The sequence below is a fragment of the Henckelia pumila genome, chromosome 4 (assembly GCF_033568475.1).
Source record: "Henckelia pumila isolate YLH828 chromosome 4, ASM3356847v2, whole genome shotgun sequence".
NCBI classification, from domain to species: domain Eukaryota; kingdom Viridiplantae; phylum Streptophyta; class Magnoliopsida; order Lamiales; family Gesneriaceae; genus Henckelia; species Henckelia pumila.
The window spans coordinates 72,305,142-72,331,431 of record NC_133123.1 but is presented as its reverse complement, the minus strand read 5'-3'; the positions used below and the strand labels follow the sequence as shown (position 1 = coordinate 72,331,431).

Genomic DNA, 26,290 nt, shown 5'->3' with positions numbered 1-26,290 from the left:
GAACTCAACTCAATTAATAAAACTCTACCCAAATATAAAAACTCAACTCAAACTAGAAAAACACATTTCTACTAATGGTAGTAGGATGCACATATAGTAAATTTCAATTAACTCTACCCAGAACTCAACTCAATTAATAAAACTCAACTCAAATATAAAAACTCAACTCAAACTAGAAAAGCACATTCCTACTAATGGTAGTAAGATGCACATATAGTAAATTTCGATTAACTCCACTCAGAACTCAACTCAATTAATAAAACTCTACCCAAATATAAAAACTCAACTCAAACTCGAAAAACACATGCTACTAATAGTAGTAGGATGCACACATAGTAAATTTCAATTAACTCCACCCAGAACTCAACTCAATTAATAAAACTCGACTCAAATATAAAAACTCAATGCAAACTCGAAAAACACATGCTACTAAGCGTAGTAGGACAAACATATAGTAAATTTCAATTAAACTCCACCCATAACTCAACTCAATTAATAAAACTCGACCCAAATATAAGAACTCAACTCAAACTCGAAAAACACATGCTACTAAGGGTAGTAGATGAACATATAGTAAATTTCAATTAAACTCCACCTAGAACTCAACTCAATTAATAAAACTCGACCCAAGTATAAAAACTCAACTCAATTTAAAAAAACACATGCTAATATGAGTAGTAGGATGAACATATAGTAAATTTCAATTAAACTATACCCAGAACTTAACTCAATTAATAAAACTCAACCCAAATATCGAGGAGAGAGGAAAATTAATTAAAAAATATGAATGAGAGAGAAAAAAACAATTAAAAAATAAAGATATGTTAAATTATAGGGAAACTGATGTATTGTGTAATAAAAAGTGAATATCTAAATTTAATAAAATAGCTCTTTTACCTTAAATTTTAGATTTTGGATAAGGAATCTGATGTGGATGCTCTAACTCTTATTAAACATATAACAACCTTTATAAAAGAGCTAACCTATTTTCCCGACAAAATAGATACACAAGGATTCCTATCATAAAAGAGCATACCATATTTACATCAACATATAAATACATAAGGATTATAAAACCATGAACCATGCATACAATCTTTTAAACAACCCACTCAAAACGTACAAGTAGGGTGTTGGTTCGAACCTTCCAAACTGTAGCAGTTGTACATTCGATGTGTTGTCAAAAGCAGATTGACAATTGGTGAGTTCAGACGATCCGAAAGGGAGATCAGACCTTCCGAACCGTTGGCGTTGTGAGTTGTCAACAAAGTGTTGTTGACACATGTACTTCACGTAAGATCCGAGATTCTGAAGTAAGTGATCGGAATGTCCGAACACGATTGGAGCTAACAAAGTGCAGATCGGAGCTTCCGATCAGTAGCAGTTTGAGACGTGACAAACATACGAGTTCGAACCTTTCGAAAAATCACTCTATAAATAGCCCGTAGATTTCTCATAATTGGTATGTTTTTGGGGTGTTTGAGTATATATCAGTGTATATTCTTAATTGAATAGTGACAAGCCATAAAAAATCGGATGAACAAAAAAATTATGTAACCACAAAAATTAATGTAAAAAAATTATCTAACACAAAAATAAATTAAGAGGAAGACAATTCAACTCACTCTCTTTATCTTTAATAATTAATAATAATCTTTAATATTGACACAAGGGCAAAATGGATACTACACAACTCAACTCAACTCCCTTATTTTAATATATATATTAGATAGATTTAGTCCTCTATATTTTCAGATTTCAGTTTTAGTCCACTATCTTTATTTTTTTTTGGCAATTTTAGTCCTTTTTTCAATGTGGCGCTGAGGTGGAACCAATGCAATACTGATGTGGAGCTGACGGTTTAGTGTCACGTAAGCATTTTCGAAGGAAAATGACTTAAAATGCCAAAAATTGGAACATGCAGGACTAAAACTGAAATAAAAACACAGAGGACTAAAATTGAAAAGTGACAAACATACATGACCAAAATTGTAGTTTTTTCTTTATAAAAATTTTAATTTTAATTTTAGTTGAACATGGACAAACCATAAAAAATCAAAAGAACAATTCAAAAATTGTAACCACAAAAAAATATGTAACAAAATTATCTAACACAACAATAAATTTAGAGAAAGACAATTTAACTCACTCTCTTTAATCTTTATTATTAATAATAAATGCATGATTAAAACTAAAATATGAAAACATAGAGGGCCAGAATCGCATATTGACAAATATACATGACCAAAATTGTAATTTTTTCTTTATTCAATAAATTAAGAGTCGCATAGTTTTATTTAAGGGAAAATTGCTTTTTTGTTCCTGTATGTTTGTCATTTTGCGATTTTAGTCCTCTATATTTTCATATTTTAGTTTTAGTTCGCTATCTTCTTTTTTTTTTTGTTGCAATTTTAGTCTTTTTTCTGATGTGGCGCTGATGTAGCACCAATGCAGTGCTGATGTGAAGATGACGTGTATAGTGTCACGTAAGCATTTTCGAAGAAAAAAGACTGAAATTGCCAAAAATTGAAACATGCGGGATTAAAAATAAAATATGAAAACATAGAGGACCAAAATCGCAAATGACAAACATACATGACCAAAATTACAGTTTTCCCTATATTTAATTTTAATTGACCAGTGACAAGACATAAAAAATCGGATGAACAAAAAAATAATGTAAAAACAAAAAAATATGTAACAAAATTATCTAACAAAACAATAAATTAATATGAAGACAGTTCAACTTGAAAATAACGTTGTATGTGGTTTGTTATGTGAAAATAAGCAGTGTTGTACTTGGTGTTGTAACACCAACGAAAGCACAGTGCAACGAAAATTAAAGCATAAATAAAACACAAGTAAATAATTTTGCACGAGTATGGTGCGTTAGGGCTAAATATCACTCGAAAAATTAAGATCAGTCTTACAAAGAAATACTAGTGATTTTACGAAAAATCAATAAATCCTAAATTTCTCAACAAGTTGAGAAATCAAACTTGCATACTAAATAAATCAGAGTAAAATAAATCAGACGCAACTCACGTAGCCTAAATTTGAAGAAAAACAAATATCTTTGAACAACACTATTCTCACAGTGTTGTCTCCGATGTCTTCAACACCAAAGGCAACACGGGGACATGCAACAACGAAGGTTGCAAAACCTTGCTTCAGAATCTTCGAATTATTCAATGAAATTCTTCAGTCTATGTGCAGAGAATTGTACTTCTGAAGCTCTGTCTTACTTGTGCATTGAAATATCCTTTTATGGATTGTAATCCAAGTCTTGAAGGTTTTCTTAGATAGATTCCTACAAGAGTTAGAAAACGTGTTTAAGTAGGAATAAGACTCTATCAAATATACCAAATCATATCTTGATAATATCGAATATTAATATATCTAATAAATACCTTATCAAGACATAATTGAGCATGACAAATATATTTCTTAAGATATTCGAAATATACACAAGATATTTGCCAAATATTATAACTTGTTTAGAAAGAAAAATCAAATATTATTTAATAATTAGAATCGAGAATATCAAGGAATTAAAATTCCTTTCAATCTCCCCCTTTTTGCTTTCTGGAAAAAACCTAGCACAAGTAAGAATAAACATAAACTCCCCCTGAGTTTAAAATACTTCTCCCCCTGAATTGTAAGTCTCCCCCTGAAGGTGTTGTCCCTCGTGTTGGTAACACCAAGGATAACATCGAATTTAACACTAAGAGATTCTATAATTCACATATCAGAGCATAAGAGGGTTAGAAGTAGGTAGACTAGTTAAAACATATCAGAGCAATTAAGGCACATAACTAGAACAAACAAAAATAGTTATATTAAACATTAAAACGAAACTTAACAACTAAGCAAAAATGAGAGAAGAAGCAATATCTAAAACTGATCACTATCGGATCCCTCTTGAACAGTAGCTCCGTCCTCATCATCCTTAGTCCCAGATGGACCAACTTCATCATCTTGTGCACTATCTCCCCCCTTTTTGGCCAGAAATGTCAAGTTGTCTTCGACAGTCAGCCAACAAAGAGCTGTAAAAGGCAATATCCTCATGTGCATGAGCAATATTTTCTTCAGCACGAGTCATCAGTAGCTGGATTGTAGTAGTGGTAAAGTTCAGAGGAGTAGGAGTAGGCACTGTTTCTTCAGGAGTGGCAGTCCAGGGCAAATCAAGAACTCGATTTCCCTTTAGTAGTCCAGCTGCAATATTCAACATCTCAGGTTGATCAGATAACTCTTCAGTGATATTGCGAATGAACCCTTAAGATTCTAAAATACCATATATCAAGGACGGGAATGAAAGCTTTGTAGGCTTTAGACCTCCATTAGAGAATTGGAGCACGGTTCTGAACACAAGCTTGCCAAAATTAAAAGAAGTCCCAGTACCTATGGCATAAAGTAAAAACGCCTGTGGCCTTGTTACCACAGTAGAATTAGATGAAGGCGTCCAATTCCAAATAGTTGTCTTTTGAAGCACATAGTAGAATGATTTAAGCTTGGCTGCAGAAAAATGGTCAGAAAATTGCTTGACCATGCCACCAGTTAGAACAGCAATGACTTCATTGATATCTGGATGGTGTCCTTCATCAAATTCAGGGGTTGAGTAGATTGAATTGATCACGGCTGGAGTTAACTCAAACAGCCTACCCGAAGGTATACCAAGCCATACTTAGCTGAGTCTGGATCTTCAATAATTGCAGTAAGGTTGGCATAGAATTTCATAACTACTCTCTTGTAGTAGGGCATCACAGCAACAACAGTAGAATAAAGCTTACTAAGATTTAAAAAATCAGTCAAATTGTACCTGCTGTAGGACTCCACATCAATGTTCTTTTCATCCAACATTCCTTTGTGAACATAGAGGGGCCAAATAGCATCAGCATCACTAGAATAAAATTGGAGAGAATGAGAAGCTTCAACATCATATCCATCATCAACAGTGTTGTCTGTGGTGTTGACAACACCAACTGCAACACTCGTTTCACCAACAAAAACATCCTCTTTCTCTAGAGGCTCTTCATCAGCATCCATGCTGGAAACATCTTCAGAGTCTTCTTCATCTTCGATTTTAGCACTTTTATCAGAAGATTCAGCATCAGAATCGGCATAGGAGGAGGAACTATCTTCAAGATGTGCTTTACCCGTAGCAAATTCCTCAATCATCTCAGCATCAGGTTCATCATCAGATTGATGAATAGTAGAGACAGAGGGAGCAGACTTCCCTTGCTTGAGACTCTCCAAAATTTGTGCCAAAGTGGCATCTTCATCAGAAAAAGAAGTCTAATTAGGAGCAGATTGTGCAGTGTCTGCTTTGTTGTCTTGAGCAGGAAGAGGAACCTCATCAGAAGAACTCGAATCACTACTCTCAGAAGCAGATTCAACAATCGGAGCGGAGGAAGGTGGATGCAGTGGGTGAGGGTTTCTTGCGAGCCACAAACTCGTAATCCTATCTTCATAATCATCATCCGAGGTGTGATCTTCTTCAGCCATGGAGAAGCGAGGGCCTTTGTAAAATCTCTTGGACCGAGTAAAATCAGGATTATACCCTTCTTGCCTCTTTGATCGGCGAGTCATCGATGGAGTGGGGTGTACTCGATTCAGAACAGAAAAATTCGGAGGGTTCTCTAAATCAATTTCATTCCCAGGTTCTCCGGGCATGATTGCAGAAAGTGAAAGAGTGGGTGCCTGGTTAGCCAACTTGTGGCTAAGAACTTTTATGACTCTATGTAAAACAATCTTTTGTTTAATATAATTTACACTTTTATAATGGCATTGACTTTATCTTTCTTCATATTGTTATATTATGATATACTATTGTTGTTTTGATAAAGACCTTGAATATACTATAGTGTATGTAAGATGTGGTAGCACATGGGGATGACTATCATGAAACACATCTTATAGTCACTGTATATTCTAAACAGTTCCTAGTCAATTGAGCCGTCCGCAAATAAGGATAAGGATCGCTCGAGATTGAGACTAGCATTTGCGATGCCGAGTACCACGTTTCATTGGTATGGAACATAGAAATGTTCAAAGCATGCAAATGGATATTCATATGATGAATGATCTAACTACCCTATTCGGACTTTCCAAGTGGTTATCACTTATCGAGTGAATAAAGTCCGCGGTTTTGGTTGTACATCATTAGTCCTTATTACTTGAAACATCATTGAGACTCTATATGCTAGTACTGTACTTTGACTCGTTTACCGACTCTATTGGGGTCATCAGGTGTCGGGATTGGGTACAGTTATGACACATATAGGAGTCGATGCTTTGTTGTCAAAGATTCACCACATACTTGCGAGTGTGGATATCCTATGCGATCTGAGGAGATATTAGTGTGACGAATCTCTGGCCAGAGTACATGATGTGTTTTAGGTTACTTGGTGTTTCTAGTAACACATGCGATGTCACTAATAGATCTCCAAGATGTTATGCATAGTTATCGAATCTCGAATGACTCTCGATATACCAATGGTTGTTGATTCGATCGGGATATATAGTTGAAGGGACCGTACTGTACGCTAACTAAAATCTACTGGTTCTTGCAGGCACTATCAGTAATACCTAGGGAATCATGGGGCGATGTTGCTCAGCGCTCTTACCATGATTCGATGGGTAAGTCAGAAATTGTTGTTCCGAGTCACAAGAAGTTGTGAGCCCACAGCTAGATGTATTCCTGAACCATTGAGGGTTACACAAGTAATGGATTACTAAAACCCCGTAGAGATAGTTAAATTTAAAGAGTTAAATTTAATGAAAGAGAAGTTGGACTTCTTAACTAAAGGGAGTGAGATTTTCTAAAATGACATAGGGATGGGCATTTTTGGAAATCACTGAATTCGGATTCAGAAAAATTATCTTGACTTTAAAAGATGCAGAAATGGTTTCTGTGCACATTGGTAAAATCAGTTTATCAATCTGAGTCACGATGAATTTTATATTAATTTCTAGAACAACCGGCTTGGCTTGTTGGGCTTAAGTTATGGATTGTGGGCCCTAAGCAGTTAGAGTCTTAATGCAATTATAACTTAATCTAGTCTGGAAATTATCTATAAATATATGTACTGTGTTCGAAAATTACACAAGATTTCAGTCTAGCAATTTTAAAAAATCAGTCTATATTATTCAAGAGGTTTTTCGAAAATTCCTCTGTCCCTTTTGGAGAAAATTCGACTTGTGATTTTTGTGAAAAATTACAAATTTGAATTAACAGATCATATCTGCTTATTCTCTACGTAAAACTTCTGATTGATTTCTAGTGCAGTCAATCAAAGGGTTTCTGTTTTTCATTCGTAGACCTAATTCCGAAGTTAGATCGTGACTGTCATCAGTTCCCGGGATTTACAGATTAAATTATATTGGAGTCCACGATCAAGCCTTTGCTTGACGAGGTAAAAATTTAACTGTGTTTTATTTTTACTTGAACAAATTTAATCGTAAAAGTTTTGATACCCATATATGGAATCGTTCCATATAATAAAATAAAATTTTAAACTTACGCTGCACCGGGTATCAATTCTTAATTGATCTGAACACCGTTTTCCAACAGTGGTATCAAAGCCAGGTTGCTCACATCAAACGATTAAATTAATCGATTGTACAAAATTTTTAAGCCTCGATTTTTGAAACAAAACGAAAATTTAAAATTGAATTTTAATGGGCAAATCGGGCAGCGAGTCCATCGCTGCCCATCCCGGGCCCCTTTTTGGGGCGCGGGCTGCCCGGGATTGTCCCGGGCAGCCCGGAAAAATTATTTTTAATTTTTAATTAAAATTTTAATTTTTTGAAATTCTAGTTTTTGATCCGATCGAAAATTATTTTTGATTGGTCACGAGGCATCGGATCGAATTGTTCGAGTCCGAAAATTTTAAAATTGATTTTTGGATAAATTTGAATTTTTGGAAAATTTATAAATTTTATCCGTTAAATTAAATTTTATAAAATTAATTATTTTGGTACAATTGATGATAAGATATGATCTTATGGATGGATAAGATAAATATGATTTTATCTTTTAAATTATGATGCATTTGCATGTTTATCCAATTATTTAATTATTAAATTAATTAATGGATAAATGATGATCGATTGCCATGACCAATGTTTTAGGTGTATGTTAGGTGATTTACATTTGTCTTATTGTTGTTGATGTTTATTAATGGACTTGATTTATAGCCCAATATGATTGTCATATGTAATAAAAGTGGGCCTGGTTTATGGCCCGTTCCCACCCCTAAAAATGTATCCCATATTTGTCATCGAAATTTATTGTAAATTTATTAGACTTAGTGGGAGACAAAGATTTGAAGAAATGGTGGGCCCAGCAGACAATGAAGACCGAAGAAATGTAAATTGGAAGCACAATATAATAGGATTGTATTGCATACTTGCATATCACCTAGGATTGGACTTAGACTCGTGATTGGCAACCACGGGTCGATTAGTTAATGGGATCGATCATCCTTAAATAATATATGATATTATTGATGTATGCATGTTTAGACTAAATTGTATGAATCCCGCAAGCATACATAAATTGCATGATGAGACAAATTTTCAAAATTAAAAATTCCTCATTTTAAATATGATTTAAAATTGATATCAAGATTAATAAAAAGAGAATTTAAATATTGTTTAAATATTCCTACCTTCTATCAATGATCAATGTATGAGATGCTACCCGCGGATACGGTCCGGCTCATATTATTGGGGGGGCCCATTCGTTGGAAAGCTGTACATTGGATCGATACATGTTGTAAGTTGGGTGGAAATCCCATGGGATTGGCTCATATTATTGGGGATCCACATGGCGACCGTCCATCACAACTTAATATTGATGGGTTATCTTGACATGTCACAATAAACGGCGTCATATTATTGGGCCCTTATTGGACATGAGGTAAAAACATGGGGGTTACTTTGGAAGTAATTGGGCTCTACCTTTTGAAAATTATGGTTGGCTGATATTATTCGGGATCATGATTTGTCAATTGGACTCCATGTTCTCACTAAGGAAAACAATTTCCCGTTTTCACTAGAGGGTAGTGAAATCGTTAAAATAGTGGGAGTGTAATTCATAAAATTAAAATTTGCCATATTTTATGTCTTAGTAAATTAATTAAAAAATCATTGATTATTGTCTGTTTCCTTTTCAGTATACTATTACAATGACTTCTCGCAATCCACTGTTTTCAATTCTCGAACAAAACAAATTGACTGGCGCAAACTATACGGAATGGTTCCGTAAGTTAAAAATTATTCTTACTTCGGAAAAAGCTTTCTACGTGTTAGAGAAGCTGCCTCCGAAGGAAGCCCCGGCTAATACAAGTCCGAAAGAGTTGGCCAAACTTGATTTATGGTGGGACCATGATATCAAGGCCAAATGCTACATGCAGGCTTCGATGTCTGATGAGCTTCAAAGGAGATTCGAGGATGCCGTGAATGCTGCTGACATTCACAAGAACCTCAAGGAACTCTTTGGAGCTCAGTCAAGGTCGGAGAGGTATGCCACCGTCAGAGAGCTCATGACGAGCCGCATGCGAGATGGGACTTCGGTCCGTGAGCATGGGGTGCGCATGATTGGGCTCATTGAAAAGTTGGTAACACTCGACTTGACTTTGGAGCATGAACTTAGCGCGGACTTGTTGCTTCTATCACTTCCTTCATCATTTGACGGTTTTGTGATGAACTTCAATATGAACAAGATAGAGGCCACCCTTGAAGAGATGGTCAATATGCTTGTCACATATGAAGCCACACTAAAGAAGGATAAACCGGTACTCTTGGTTGGCTCCTCTTCTAACTCTAAAAAAGGACCAAGTGGAAAGGGTAAGAAACGTTCTTCCCCGCCCAAGAAGATTGTACCAAATAAGAAGGGAAAGGCCAAGGCTTCAATTGGGATAAAAGATGAAAACGTTTGCCATTACTGCAAGAAACCCAGTCATTGGAAACGTAACTGCAAGGAATACCTCGAACAGTTGCGAACTGCAAAGGGTATGTTTTACATTGAAATAAATGTTTCGCTTAATACTTCTTCTTGGGTATTGGATACCGGATGTGGATCTCACATTTGCAATGATTTGCAGGTGATGACAAGAAGTCGTAAGCTAAGGATGGGTGAGACCCAGCTAAGGCTCGGGAATGGTTCTAGAGTCGAAGCCAAAGCTATAGGAGACATTTATTTAGTTTTGCAGAACAATTTTAAGTTATTTTTGAGAGATGTTTTATATGTTCCGGATTTGGTCAAAAACATTATATCTATTTCTATGCTTGATAGAGATGATTTTTCTTGCAATTTTGTGAATGAGATTTGCAATATTTACAACAATGAATGTTTGATTGGAAATGGACAACTTGAAAATGATCTATATAGCTTAAAATTAAAAGACGTTCCAATTAATTATGTTGATAAACTGGTAACAACAATTAAAAGGAAGGACGATAGTCAAAACCCGGCAAACCTTTGGCATGCTAGGCTAGGTCATATTTTCTCAAGGAGGATGAACAAGCTAGTGGGAGAGGGCATGTTTGATATGTCTGATATTAACTCTCTACCTACTTGTGAGTTCTGCCTAAAGGGAAAAATGACTAAATCTCCTTTCAAAGGGAAACCTGAGCGTAGTCAAAATCTGTTGGATTTGATCCATACAGATGTTTGCGGTCCATTTAGGATTGGTACTAAATGTGGCAACACCTACTTCATTACCTTTCCTGATGATCATTCTAAGTATGAGTATTTATATTTAATGAAATATAAGTCTGAAGCATTTGAAAGGTTCAAAGAATTCAAGGCTGAAGTAGAAAACAAACTAGGTAAAAGTATTAAGGCACTTCGATCGAATCGAGGTGGAGAATACTTAAGTACCGAGTTTTTGGACTATTTAAAAGAGAATGGGATTCTCTCTCAGTGGACTCCTCCTATGACACCTCAGCTTAATGGTGTTTCGGAGCGTCGCAATCGAACTTTGTTGGACATGGTTCGATCCATGATGAGCTTCACTGAGCTCCCACCTTCGTTTTGGGGCTACGCGCTTGAAACGGCGGTATTGTTGTTAAAAAACGTCCACACTAAAGCAGTAAATAAAACACCATACAAGTTATGGAATGGCAAAGCTCCTAAGTATTCGTACTTGAAGATTTGGGGATGTCCTGCTTACGTGAAGCAGACAGTGAGAGATAAGTTGGATAGTCGATCCACCTTATGTTATTTTGTAGGGTATCCAAAAAATTCAATCGGATATTATTTCTATCATCCTGCTGAAACAAAAGTGTTTGTTTCAAAGAATGCCACCTTCTTGGAGAAGGAGTTCTTATTGGATAAGAAAGGCAAGATGATGGAACTCGAAGAAATTCGAGAAGAACCCGAGATACAAAATAGCGATCCTACACCTCAAGAATCATCACAAGACATGCCTATTACTAGGAGATCCGAGAGGACTTCTAGGCCTTCTATTAGATATGGTCTTCTTCTTGAAGGGGATCAAAGTGAACCCGACATTGGATGTGATCCAAGAAACTTCAAGGAAGCAATTTATGATGCGGATTCGAATTTATGGCTTGAAGCTATGCAATCGGAAATAGACTCGATGCATTCTAACCAAGTTTGGTCTTTAGTAGATCCTCCCGATGGAATTGTTCCAATTGGGTGCAAATGGATCTACAAGAAAAAGCTTGGGCCTGATGGAAAGGTATTGACCTACAAGGCACGATTGGTGGCAAAAGGTTATACTCAAAGACAAGGAGTTGACTATGATGAAACATTTTCACCAGTCGCAATGTTCAAGTCCATAAGAATCCTTATTGCCATAGCAGCATGGTATGACTATGAGATATGACAAATGAATGTAAAGACTGCATTTTTTAATGGAAACATTAAGGAAGAGATCTATATGATGCAGCCTGAGGGATACACATTCATGGAAAGCGAGCATAAGGTATGCAAGCTTCAGAGATCAATCCATGGTCTCAAACAAGCATCAAGAAGTTGGAACCAGAAATTTGATGAAACGATAAAGGATTTTGGTTTTATCAAGAACCCGGAGGAACCATGCGTGTACAAGAAAGTAGTTAAGAATGCGGTAACATTCTTAGTACTTTATGTTGATGACATCCTACTCATGGGGAATGATGTAGGGATGTTGCAGTCAACAAAGATATGGTTATCAGGTAGATTCTCGATGAAGGATTTAGGTGAGGCATCCTATATTCTAGGAATTCAGATCTATAGAGATAGATCTAAAAGAATGATAGGACTCACTCAATCAACCTACATCGACACCATATTGAAAAGGTTTTCTATGGATGAGTCCAAGAGAGGACATCTACCTATGTGTCATGGAGTTTCTCTATCCAAGTCTATGTGTCCCAAGACTGACGAAGAGATAGAGAAGATGACACACGTGCCATATGCGTCAGTATCATGTATGGGATGACATCTACCAGACCGGATATGGCCTATGCTCTGAGTGTCACGAGCAGATACCAAGCCAATCCTGGTCAAATGCATTGGAAAGCCGTGAAGGATATTCTTAAGTACTTGCGAAGGACTAAGAATTTATTCATGGTTTATGGAGGGAGAGAATTGAAGTTGGAAGGCTATACCGACTCTAGCTTCCAATGTGACGTGGATGACTCGAAATCAACCTCTGGATTTGTATTCGTGCTCAATGGCGGTGCTGTCTCTTGGAAGAGTTCCAAGCAGAACACCACAACGGATTCCACCACTGAGGCAGAATACATTGCAGCATCAGCTGCTGCTAAAGAGGCGGTTTGGATAAGGAAATTCATCCAAGAGTTGGGTGTAATTCCTGAAGCTGTTGGTCCAGTCCAGGTGTACTGTGACAACACGGGTGCCGTTGCTCAGGCAAAGGAACCAAGGTCTCATCAGAAGTCCAAACACGTACTGAGGAAATACCACATCATCCGGGAGATCGTGGAAAGAGGAGACATCAGTGTCGAGAGAGTGGCCTCTACAGACAATATCGCTGATCCGCTTACTAAGCCCTTGCCAGGACCATTGTTTGACAAACATCGCGAAGCAATGGGATTACGTAGTATGACTAGTTGGCTTTAGGGCAAGTGGGAGATTGAAAGAGTGGGTGCCCGGTTAGCCAACTTGTGGCTAAGGGCTTTTATGACTCTATGTAAAACAATCTTTTGTTTAATATAATTTACACTTTTATAATGACATTGACTTTATCTTTCTTCATATTGTTATATTATGATATACTATTGTTGTTTTGATAAAGACCTTGAATATACTATAGTGTATGTAAGATGTAGTAGCACATGGGGATGACTATCATGAAACACATCTTATAGTCACTGTATATTCTAAACAGTTCCTAGTCAATTGAGTCGTCCGCAAATAAGGATAAGGATTGCTCGAGATTGAGACTAGCATTTGCGATGCCGAGTACCACGTTTCATTGGTATGGAACATAGAGATGTTCAAAGCATGCAAATGGATATTCATATGATGAATAATCGAACTACCCTATTTGGACTTTCCAATTGGTTATCACTTATCGAGTGGATAAAGTCCGCGGTTTTGGTTGTACACCATTAGTCCTTATTACTTGAAACATCATTGAGACTCTATATGCTAGTACTGTACTTTGACTCGTTTACCGACTCTATTGGGGTCATCAGGTGTCGGGATTGGGTACAGTTACGACACATATAGGAGTCGATGCTTTGTTGTCAAGGATTCACCACATACTTGCGAGTGTGGATATCCTATGCGATCTGAGGAGATATTAGTGTGACGAATCTCTGGCCAGAGTACATGATGTGTTTTAGGTTACTTGGTGTTCCTAGTAACACATGCGATGTCACTAATAGATCTCCAAGATGTTATGCATAGTTATCGAATCTCGAATGACTCTCGATATACCAATGGTTGTTGATTCGATCGGGATATATGGTTGAAGGGACCGTACTGTACGCTAACTAAAATCTACTGGTTCTTGCAGGCACTATCAGTAATACCTAGGGAATCATGGGGCGATGTTGCTAGGCGCTCTTACCATGATTCGATGGGTAAGTCGGAAATTATTGTTCCGAGTCACAAGGAGTTGTGAGCCCACGGCTAGATGTATTCCTGAACCATTGAGGGTTACACAAGTAATGGATTACTAAAACCACATAGAGATAGTTAAATTTAAAGAGTTAAATTTAATGAAAGAGAAGTTGGAATTCTTAACTAAAGGTAGTGGGATTTCCTAAAATGACATAGGGATGGACATTTTTGGAAATTACTGAATTCGGATTCAGAAAAATTATCTTGACTTTAAAAGATGCAGAAATGGTTTCTGTGCACATTGGTAAAATCAGTTTATCAATCGGAGTCACGATGAATTTTATATTAATTTCTAGAACAACGGGCTTGGCTTGTTGGGCTTAAGTTATGGATTGTGGGCCCTAAGCAGTTAGAGTCCTAATGCAATTATAACTTAATCTAGTCTGGAAATTATCTCTAAATATATGTACTGTGTTCGAAAATTACTCAAGATTTCAGTCTAGCAATTTTCGAAAATCAGTCTATATTATTCAAGAGGTTTTTCGAAAATTCCTCTGTCCCTTTTGGAGAAAATTCGACTTGTGATTTTTGTGAAAAATTACAAATTGAATTAACAGATCATATCTGTTTATTCTCTACGTAAAACTTCTGATTGATTTCTAGTGTAGTCAATCAGAGGGTTTTTGTTTTTCATTCGTGGACCTAATTCCGGAGTTAGATCGTGACTGTCATCGGTTCCTGGGATTTACAAGAAGAGCAGATTAAATTCTGTTGGAGTCCACGATCAAGCCTTTGCTTGACGAGGTAAAAATTTAACTGTGTTTTATTTTACTTGAACAAATTTAATCGTAAAAGTTTTGATACCCATATATGGAATCGTTCCATATAATAAAATAAAATTTTAAACTTCCGCTGCACCGGATATCAATTCTTAATTGATCTGAACACCGTTTTCCAACAAAAAGTGGGACGGGTTCCACAGGAACTGGAACGATCGGCAAATAAGACGAGGATGGAGGTGCTTCTGGTGTTGCAACACCGATGGCAACATCAGTATTCAAATGCCCCATATCTCTTCGGATATCTTGTGGATCAAAGCCTGACATTGAAAATAAATTTTGAGAGTGTGAGAAAGTTAGGGTTTGCAGAGAACACGATCGGGTTAAAGGAGATTCAAGAAAAAAATAATGCCCGATATAGAAGGAAACAAATATATATAGCCTCTATCACATACGGTAATATTTCCTTAACAAACTCATAATTACCCTGATCTGCTTATCTCATCAAGTTACCAACGGTAACTTTTCCTAACGGCCGAAAAAACAAAATTTGGAATTAAGAGATAAAATCCCATAAATAAGGCAATAATCCGAGATATATAATTCAGCCCAAATTTTCCAATATTAACTCCACATCAGCTTAACTTCACTGAAACAAAAATTCAATCACAAAAATTCAATTTTTAGTAAATAAGGTATTTCATCGAAATTTGTCTATTTGGAGCCTTATCCAAAAACAGAACTCTATTAACAAAATGCATATGCATGACCTAGTTTATGCCTAGAACAGAATGTAACATAAAATAAAAATGCAAGTGCAAGGACATGATATGTTCACTAGTATAGTGTTTCCTCTCGTGTTGACAACATCATCAATAACACCACAGTTTTTCAAAAGGAATTTGGGATTTACACACTTGATTACCCTTGTTTTTAGAAAATTTCCATAAGTGGTAGCCTGCACACTAAAAAAACAGTCTTCATTGGACTCAATTAGGTAACTTTTTCTATTTTCTTCCGATTTTGATAAAGTTTGTATTTATGACATTGGTCATCAAACTTATTAAAAAGCTGAACACTGAATTTGCGAAACCACCTTTCACATGGGACAAGAACATGAAATATATGTACATCTCTCAACTACTTAGTGGTTTAGTCATAGTTCATAGACAAAAGGGCCAGTGTGCTTAAAAAAAATTTTGCTGAAAAACATGGCATCAATTGAATCACTGTAACAGAGATTTAAATACTACACATAACAAAGTGAATGCAGAATGCCTAAAATCCTAAATATGCATGAAAAGAAAAACAACAGTGTTGTCTAAGGTGTTGCAACACCGGATATAACACCAGCAAAAGATTATAATGCACACCTGATGAGAGACCTCCGAAGGAGTGGAAATCTCTCGAAATCTAATGCTTTATTGAAAATGACTGCCAGTTAGTTGTTGGTTTCAACAAACTCCATTCGAATCATACCTTTTACTACCAAATCTCGAATAAAGTGATGACGAATGTCAATGTGTTTTGTGCGAGAGTGATGAACTGGATTCTTTGATATATCAATAGCACTCGAATTATCACAATAAACAATGGGGGGTTCACTCTTAAAACCATAATCCTCAATCATTTGATGAATGTACAATGAGAGTTCTATAATTTCAAGTGCAACTTGTAGTTCAATATATAACTCTTATTAAACATGTAGCAACCTTTATAAAAGAGCTAACCTATTTTCCTGACAAAATAGATACACAAGGATTCCTATCATAAAAGAGCATACCATATTTACCTTACCATATAAATACATAAGGGTTATAAAACCATGAACCATACAATCTTTTAAACAACCCACTCAAAACAATGTAACAAGTAAATAAAAGGAAAACATGATTATGCCTCAAACAGTCTTAAGCAACGGGGCTAATGGATTAGAACCTGAAGAAGTGGTAAAATTTGAAGACTTGCTGTGATGGTTGCAGTCCATAGAATCACTCCCACCAGAATTGTATATCACATCAGAACTTGCCACCATATGCATCGAAGGACTGCGATATACCGGCACCGGAAATACTGCTGGAAGAAAGGGCAACTTAGCCTCAAAATTCATCACATTCATCGCCTGTCGTATGGCGGGACGCTGCTGAAAATCCGGATGAACACACCATAGCCCCACAACCAACAATCTCTCCATTTCATCACCATGAAGCTCGGTTCCTAGATCTTGCTCCACGGAATCGAGTATTTTCCCGGCATCGTAAAGTTTCCACACCCAATCCACTAATACAAGTTGATCATTTTCTAGAAATCTAACATCAATGGCTTTTCTCCCACAAGCAATCTCTAGCAAAACGACTCCAAAACTGTATATATCCGATTCTTTGCTGGCCCTGCCGGAGGTCAAGTATTCAGGTGCCATATATCCTCTCGTCCCTGCCACGATCGTGGTTTGTGACCCTTTTTCGTGATCTACCAGTCGAGCTAGGCCGAAATCACCGAGTTTGGCATTGAAGTTGGAATCCAGCATGATGTTGCTTGACTTGATATCTCTATGGACTACACATTGTTCCCATTCTTCATGTAGATACAACAAAGCAGAGGCTAACCCCTGTGCAATTTTGTACCTAACTTCCCATGTCAACACCGAATTATGTTGAAAGAGATGTGAATCTAAGCTGCCATTTGGCAAGAACTCGTAAACAAGGAGGAGTTCACCTCTTTCGTGGCACCAACCGATGAGCTGGACGAGGTTTCTGTGTCTTAATTGGCTGATGATCTTCATTTCTGATGCATACTCTTTCAGCCCTTGACGCGATCCTCTTGATATCCTTTTTACAGCAACATAAGAATCGGTTTCTTTCAAGAAACCTCTGTAAACTCCACCAAATCCTCCTTCTCCAAGCTTTAATTCCTCTGCAAAATCATCGGTTCCACTGGCCAGATCAGCGTACAAGAACTTCTTAGCCCCGGTGCTCCTTTGGAATTCGTCGTCCATGGATGGGTCGATAGCATATTGATATGTATCAACTGATTCCTTGTCACCCCTTTTCTTCTTCAAGAAACAGCTCGCCAATGCCAAAACAAGAAATAGAATCGGCAATCCAGCGCCTAATCCCAAAGCTAATACCCAGGCTCCCTGCTTCCCTTTTCTTCTTCAAGAAACAGCTCCCCTTACTAATATCATTCTGCCAATAAGCGGTTGCAACAGATACCATGGAATTTATATTAATCCCAACATGTGGGATAGATGGATCGAAAGTATTCTTGTAAGTATTGAATTCAACTGCAAAAAATGTCTCCGAAGATGAGTTTGTATTAAGACCCATGTTGCTACCAGAAGCAGTAGATACATTTATGGATGAATAGACAGAAGCAAGGAAAAAGGTGATCCCATCCGCAAAATCGGCTCTCCCGCCAGAATCAATCACAAAAGAAAATTGAGTGGAAAAATCACTCAATTTCCTGGAATTCTTGTCCCACAGATGCAGTGGCTCGATATATGTGGCGCGGTCCATTTTTGCTATCCGTGAAACATTGAATTCATTCGGGGTGAGATGAATCCCTTGGGATGAGATGTAAGCATCTCCTGTGGTGTTAATGGAGCCCTTGGTCTCGTGAGACTCGAAGTTGGGGAAATTGAATGATAACGAAACCGAAAGAGTTGCAGGGATATTGGAGAAGAGGAAGAAGATGGACAAAACTTCAATGGTCATGAAACTGTGCATGGCTTGTTTGAGAAGAAGGCTAAACAAACAAGTGCTTATAAATGCTTATTTCGAGGCCGTTGAGATTTTATAGATTTACTGTTTAAAAAAAAAAATGTATTTTTAAGCTTTAATTTTGGGATTTTACAAAAACATTTAAATTTAATGTTTTTTAAGTGCTTAAATAATCATCCAAACACTTTATATATTAAAAAAACATTTTTTTTAAAAAAAATTGTTTTTCTGATTTAACTTTTGATATCAAATAAGGTCGAGTAGAACGACTTCATCCAGTCTTCCGACATTTCTTTTATATCTTTAGCAAAAGGCTGTGTTTTTCTTTTCTTTTCTTTTTCTTTATTATTATTATTCTTTTTGAAAGGAACTCATCTATCTTTTTATGTCTATTGGTTACGGATACGAACCGTGTAGGACCAAAGCACTCGGTAGATAATTATTACCCATTACACTAAAAAAAAAATATTTATAAGTCACCTCATTAATTTACACTCCTTTTGCAAAACTGATAAATTCTTTTATATAAATAATTTGTCAATATTTTTTAATCCGAAAATATAGAAAATTAACAAATAAGTTCTTGTTATATATATTTATAAACTTAAAATCCGTTTTACGTAATTAAAGTAGCTAAACATGTTTAAAATAATAAAACATGATCAAGAGATTTTGATATGATAAATCCAAGTGGAAAATCGATTCTAGAATGTTCGAAAATAGTCTAGGAAGTTTGAAGACCCGAGTAGTTTGAATTCACCCGAAGTGGTTCAGAAGTAGGGTGTTGGTTCGGACCTTCCAAACTGTAGCAGTTGTACATTCGATGTGTTGTCAAAAGTAGATTGACAATTGGTGAGTTCAGACGATCCGAAAAGGGGATCAGACCTTCCGAACCGTTGGCGTTGTGAGTTGTCAAAGTGTTGTTGACACATGTACTGCACGTAAGATCCGAGATTTCGAAGTAAGTGATCGGAATGTCCGAACACGATTGGAGCAACCAAAGTGCAGTAGCAGTTTGAGACGTGACAAACATACGAGTTCGAACCTTCCGAAAAATCACTCTATAAATAGACCGTGGATTTCTCATAGTTGGTGTGTGTTTGGGGTGTTTGAGTATATATCAGTGTATATTCTTAATTGAATAGTGACAAGACATAAAAAATCGGATGAACAAAAAAATTATGTAACCACAAAAATTAATGTAACAAAATTATCTAACACAAAAATAAATTAAGAGGAAGACAGTTCAACTCACTCTCTTTATCTTTAATAATTAATAATATCTTTAATATTGGCACAAGGGCAAAATGGACACTACACAACTCAACTCAACTCCCTTGTTTTAATATATATATTAGATATATTTAGTTCTCTATATTTTCACATTTCAGTTTTAGTCCACTATCTTTATTTTTTTTTGGCAATTTTAGTCCTTTTTTCAATGTGGCGCTGAGGTGGAACCAATGCAATGCTGATGTGGAGCTGACGGTTTAGTGTCACGTAAGCATTTTCGAAGGAAAATGGCTGAAAATGACAAAAATTGGAACATGCAGGACTAAAACTGAAATAAAAATATAGAGGACTAAAATTGAAAAGTGACAAACATACATGACCAAAATTATAGTTTTCTCTTTATAAAAATTTTAATTTTAATTTTAGTTGAACATTGACAAACCATAAAAAATCAAAAGATCAATTCAAAAATTGTAACCACAAAAAAATATGTAACAAAATTATCTAACACAACAATAAATTTAGAGAAAGACAATTTAACTCACTCTCTTTAATCTTTATTAATTAATAATAAATGCATGATTAAAACTAAAATATGAAAACATAGAGGGCCAGAATCGCAAATTGACAAACATACATGATCAAAATTGTAATTTTTCCTTTATTCAATAAATTAAGAGTCGCATAGTTTTATTTAAGGGAAAATTGCTTTTTTGTTCCTGTATGTTTGTCATTTTGCGATTTTAGTCCTCTATATTTTCATATTTTAGTTTTAGTTCGCTATCTTCTTTTTTTTGTTGCAATTTTAGTTTTTTTTCCGATGTGGTGCTGATGTAGCACCAATGCAGTGCTGATGTGGAGATGATGTGTATAGTGTCACGTAAGCATTTTCGAAGAAAAAAGACTGAAATTGCCAAACATTGGAACATGCGGGATTAAAAATAAAATATGAAAACATAGAGGACCAAAATCGCAAATGACAAACATACATGACCAAAATTACAGTTTTCCCTATATTTAATTTTAATTGACCAGTGACAAGCCATAAAAAATCGGATGAACAAAAAAATAATGTAAAAACAAAAAAATATATAACAAAATTATCTAACAAAACAATAAATTAATATGAAGACAATTCAACTTGAAAATAACGTTGTATGTGGTTTGTTATGTGAAAAAAGCAGTGTTGTACTTGGTATTGTAACACTAACGAAAACACAGTGCAACAAAAATTAAAGCGTAAATAAAACACAAGTAAATAATTTTGCACGAGTATGGTGCGTTAGGGCTAAATATCACTCGAAAAATTAAGATCAGTCTTACAAAGAAATACTAGTGATTTTACGAAAAATCTATAAATCCTAAATTTCTCAATAAGTTGAGAAATCAAACTTGCATACTAAATAAATCAGAGTAAAATAAATCAGACGCAACTCCCGTAGCCTAAATTTGAAGAACAACAAATATCTTTGAACAACACTATTCTCACAGTGTTGTCTCCGATGTCTTCAACACCAAAGGCAACACGGGGACATGCAACAACGAAGGTTGCAAAACCTTGCTTCAGAATCTTCGAATTATTCAATGAAATTCTTCAGTCTATGTGCAGAGAATTGTACTTCTGAAGCTCTATCTTACTTGTGCATTGAAATATCCTTTTATGGATTGTAATCCAAGTCTTGAAGGTTTCCTTAGATAGATTCCTACAAGAGTAAGAAAACGTGTTTAAGTAGGAATAAGATTCTATCAAATATACCAAATCATCCTTATCAAGACATAATTGAGCATGACAAATATATTTCTTAAGATATTCGAAATATACACAAGATATTTGCCAAATATTATAACTTGTCTAGAAAGAAAAATCAAATATTATTTAATAATTAGAATCGAGAATATCAAGGAATTAAAATTCCTTTCAATCTCCCCCTTTTTGCTTTCTGGAAAAAACCTAGCACAAGTAAGAATAAACATAAACTCCCCCTGAGTTTAAAATACTTCTCCCCCTGAATTGTAAGTCTCCCCCTGAAGGTGTTGTCCCTCGTGTTGGCAACACCAAGGATAACATCGAATTTAACACTTAGGGATTCTATAATTCACATATTAGAGCATAAGAGGGTTAGAAGTAGGTAGACTAGTTAAAATATATCAGAGCAATTAAGGCACATAACTAGAACAAACAAAAACAGTTATATTAAACATTAAAACGAAACTTAACAACTAAGCAAAAATGAGAGAAGAAGCAAAATAAAAAACTGATCACTATCGGATCTAGGCATGCTTAACGGGCCGATTCGGCCCGGAACCGAACCGGACCCGACCCAATAAACCCGAAACCAAACCCGGTATGGAAGAACCGGGCCCGGAACCGAGTCCAATCCATTTAATAATGGATTGAACCGGTTCAGAGTTTTTAGAACCGGTTCATCCGGTTCCGGTTCCGGTTCCTGAACCAAATCCGGATATAACCAGATCCTACCCGAAACCGGATCCGAAACCGGAAATTTAAAAAATAAAAATAAAAAAAAATAGAAAAATTGGCCAACGGATACATTGTATTCGTTGGCAATTGACAATTGACAATTTTCAATTGTGTACCATGCAGTAACCGTTCAACGGCTACTGCATGGTTTAATTACAAATTGGCCCCCAAATTAGGGGGCCATTTTAAAAAAATAAATTATAATTTATACCCAAAAAAAATTCTATAAATACTAGATAGTTTTCATTAATTTGACACAACAATTTTCTCACAATTCTCTACTTTAATTTCTCTATAATTATATCTCAAATATATATTTATTTAAATTCTAATTTCTCTACATTCAATGGCATCATCTTCAAACCGTGGTGGTGGTCGTGGTGGTGAACATGTCTTCGATCTTGATCAAGATTTTCCCTATATACCCGACTTTGATGAAGTCGAACCTGGGAACGAGGAGGAAGAAGCAATGCAAATCCCCAATTTAGATGCCGGGACACCATCTTCCGCTCGGGAAAGCAACACAATTTCAACGAGTATGACGACAACCCGAGCAAAACAAAGTAAAGTTTGGGATCACTTTGATATCGAACAACAAGGTACGAACAACTCTTTTGCCGTATGTAAAATTTGTAAAACCAAATATTCTTACAAAACTGGTGGTGGTTCCGGTGGTACTGGTACTTTAAAAAAACATTTAGTCAAGGTACATAAACTTGACCCGGATACTCTCCAACCATTCGGTAGAGAACCAACTCAACAACAAATTAATTCTTCAAGTGGTAGAGTTTTTACGATTACTAAAGATATTTTTCGAAAAGCCATTGTTAAATTTGTTACGAAATGTTGTCAACCTTTCCTACTATCCGAACAAGAAGGTTTTGTTGAATTTACTAGTACTATTCAACCGGGTTTTCATAATATTTCTAGGCATACACTTAAAAAATATTGTTTCGATATGTATAAGGAATATAAGGAAACACTAAAATCGCATCTTTCAAATATTTCGTGTAGAGTTAGTTTGACAACTGATATTTGGACTAATATTAAATTTGAATCTTATCTTGTTGTTACATGTCATTGGATTGATGAAACTTGGTGAATGCAAAAAAGAATTTTATCACTCAATTATTTAGAATCGTCACACAATGCATACACTATAGCTAGATATGTTTGTAATGTTGCTAAGACTTATGGAATACAAAATAAAATAATGTCTATTACATTAGATAATGCGAGTGCCAATACTCTTGCAATTAGATACATAAAGGATTCATTAAAACCGATTTTAGATGGAAAGTTGCTTCATGTTAGATGTGCTTGTCATGTTATCAACTTATGTGTTAAATGTGCATTGGATGATTGCTTGTGTACTGTAATAGAAAAATTCAAAACATGTGGAAAATTTTTACGTGAAAGAAGATATGGACGTGATTGGAAAAAACTAGTGGAATCAAATGGGATTAGATTTAAAAAATTTCCTGCACCAGTTGACACTCGATGGAATTATTTATATCATTTGTTTCAAACTTTATTACGTTTTAAAGATTTAGTTACTCCATACTATAATAATATTGCTGCAAATGCTTTAGTCTTGACTGACGATGATTGGAATATTTTGAGTCATGTTGTTTCTTTGTTAGAAATTTTTAAAGAAGCAACCGAAAAATTTTCTGGCATTCACTACCCCACTTCTCCCATGTTTTTGCCTTTGATTTTCAATATGATTTTTAAATTTATGGAACATCGTGGTGATTCATTTATGCATGATTTTATTTCTAACATGGAAGATAAATTTTTGAAATATTGGGAGAATATCCCAATTTCACATGGTTTAGCAACACTACTTGATCCTAATCAAAGCCAAGGTGGGTTAGACATATTTTTTTGAATATTACGCTAAATTTCTTGGGAAGAATGTTGACGATCAGAAGGAGTCAATAACACATTCTCTCCAAGAATTGTTTGATTTGTATGCAAGAGAACAGGGTGAACCGAGTGCACAGTCGGATGAGAGACCGATGGAGATAGGCAAAAGTGGAGAAATCAACTTCTTTCAAAGTTTGAAAAGACAAAAGTTGAACGGAAAAACTACAACAACTAATTACAATGAGATCCAAATTTATCTGAGCCAATATATTGAGACTACTGAGACTTTTGATGTTCTAAATTGGTGGAAAGTAAATTCTCAGCTTTATCCAGTGCTAGCGGCAATTGCACGAGACGTCCTAGCCGTTCAAAGTTCTAGTGTTGCTTCCGAATCGGCATTTTCAGTATGTGAAAGAATCATTGTTGATCAAAGAACCAATTTAAAGCCAGAAACACTTAGTATGTTGACATGCCTCCAAGATTGGTTTGCAGCGAAAAAAAAGAATAGGACAGCTGGAGCATTCGACGAATTTCAAAGTTCAAGTTCCGACGAAGATCCGGAGTATTCGAAGTATATTTTAGTTAATCGTGATGAATTTTAGATGTTAAATTATGTAATTCAAAACTTATATTACTTTGAAAATGAATAAATTTGTGTTTGAAAATTCAAAATTCATATATAACATTTGAAATTTTTTTTGATTAAATAAAATTTTTAATTCAATGTTTTTTTCAAAAATTAAAAAAATATTCTTAAATAAAAATTTAAACTTTGGGATATTTTTTTTTAAAAAAATTCAAACCTATCGGAACCAAGTCGGAACCGGCCGGAACCGGTCTGGAACCGGCCGGAACTGGATCGGAACCGGCCTGAAACCCATAGAAAGGGGTTCCGGTTTGAATTGGTTCCAAGCAAAAAGCTTAGAACCGGAACCGGAACCGGACCGGTTTATCACCGGTTCCGACCGGTTTCTTGACCGGAACCGGCCGGAACCGGACCGCCGGGACCCTTAAGCATGCCTAATAGGATCCCTCTTGAACAGTAGCTCCGTCCTCATCATCCTTAGTCACAGATGGACCAACTTCATCATCTTGTGCACTATCTCCCCCTTTTTGGCCAGAAATGTCAAGTTGTCTTCGACAGTCAGCCAACAAAGAGCTGTAAAAGGCAATATCCTCATGTGCGTGAGCAATCTTTTCTTCAGCACGAGTCATCAGTAGCTGGATTGTAGCAGTGGTAAAGTTCAGAGGAGTAGGAGTAGGCACTGTTTCTTCAGGAGTGGCAGTCCAGGGAAAATCAAGAACTCGATTTCCCTTTAGTAGTCCAGCTGCAATATTCAACATCTCAGGTTGATCAGGTAACTCTTCAGTGATATTGCGAATGAACCCTTAAGATTCTAAAATACCATATATCAAGGACGGGAATGAAAGCTTTGTAGACTTTAGACCTCCATCAGAGAATTGGAGCACGGTTCTGAACACAAGCTTGCCAAAATTAAAAGGAGTCCCAGTACCTATGGCATAAAGTACAAACGCCTGTGGCCTTGTTACCACAGTAGAATTAGATGAAGGCATCCAATTCCAAATAATTGTCTTTTGAAGCACATAGTAGAATGATTTAAGCTTGGCTGCAGAAAAATGGTCAGAAAATTGCTTGACTATGCCACCAGTTAGAACAACAATGACTTCATTGATATCTGGATGGTGTCCTTCATCAACTTCAGGGGTTGAGTAGATTGAATTGATCACGGCTGGAGTTAACTCAAACAGCCTACCCCGAAGGTATACCAAGCCATACTTAGCTGAGTCTGGATCTTCAATAATTGCAGTAAGGTTGGCATAGAATTCCATAACTACTCTCTTGCAGTAGGGCATCACAGCAACAACAGTAGAATAAAGCTTACTAAGATTTAAAAAATCAGTCAAATTGTACCTGCTGTAGGACTCTACATCAATGTTCTTTTCATCCAACATTCCTTTGTGAACATAGAGGTGCCAAACAGCATCAGCACCACCAAAATAAAATTGGAGAGAATGAGAAGCTTCAACATCATATCCATCATCAACAGTGTTGTCAGTGGTGTTGACAACACCAACTGCAACACTCGTTTCACCAACAAAAACATCCTCTTTCTCTAAAGGCTCTTCATCAGCATCCATGCTG

At 36.0% G+C, this 26,290-nt stretch overlaps 1 protein-coding gene across 1 annotated transcript; it reads right to left on the bottom strand.

Moving 5' to 3' along the window:
* Positions 1 to 16,664: 16,664 nt before the first annotated feature.
* Positions 16,665 to 18,550, bottom strand: LOC140861208 (L-type lectin-domain containing receptor kinase IX.1-like). Its single transcript, XM_073264211.1, has 2 exons — positions 17,999 to 18,550; positions 16,665 to 17,967 (listed from the first exon to the last, which is right to left on the bottom strand). The coding sequence occupies exons 1-2, from the start codon at positions 18,546 to 18,548 to the stop codon at positions 16,724 to 16,726; spliced, it is 1,794 nt and encodes a 597-aa protein (XP_073120312.1). The 5' UTR covers positions 18,549 to 18,550; the 3' UTR covers positions 16,665 to 16,723.
* Between the last annotated feature and the right edge of the window lie 7,740 nt (positions 18,551 to 26,290).

Excerpts from the sequence above, each read along its gene's own strand:
- LOC140861208 (XM_073264211.1), bottom strand. The coding sequence starts at position 18,548 with ATGCACAGTTTCATGACCATTGAAGTTTTGTCCATCTTCTTCCTCTTC. Across the intron at positions 17,968-17,998 it reads TTATTGGCAGAATGATATTA|GGAAGCAGGGAGCCTGGGTA; the intron begins GTAAGGGGAGCT and ends GAAGAAGAAAAG.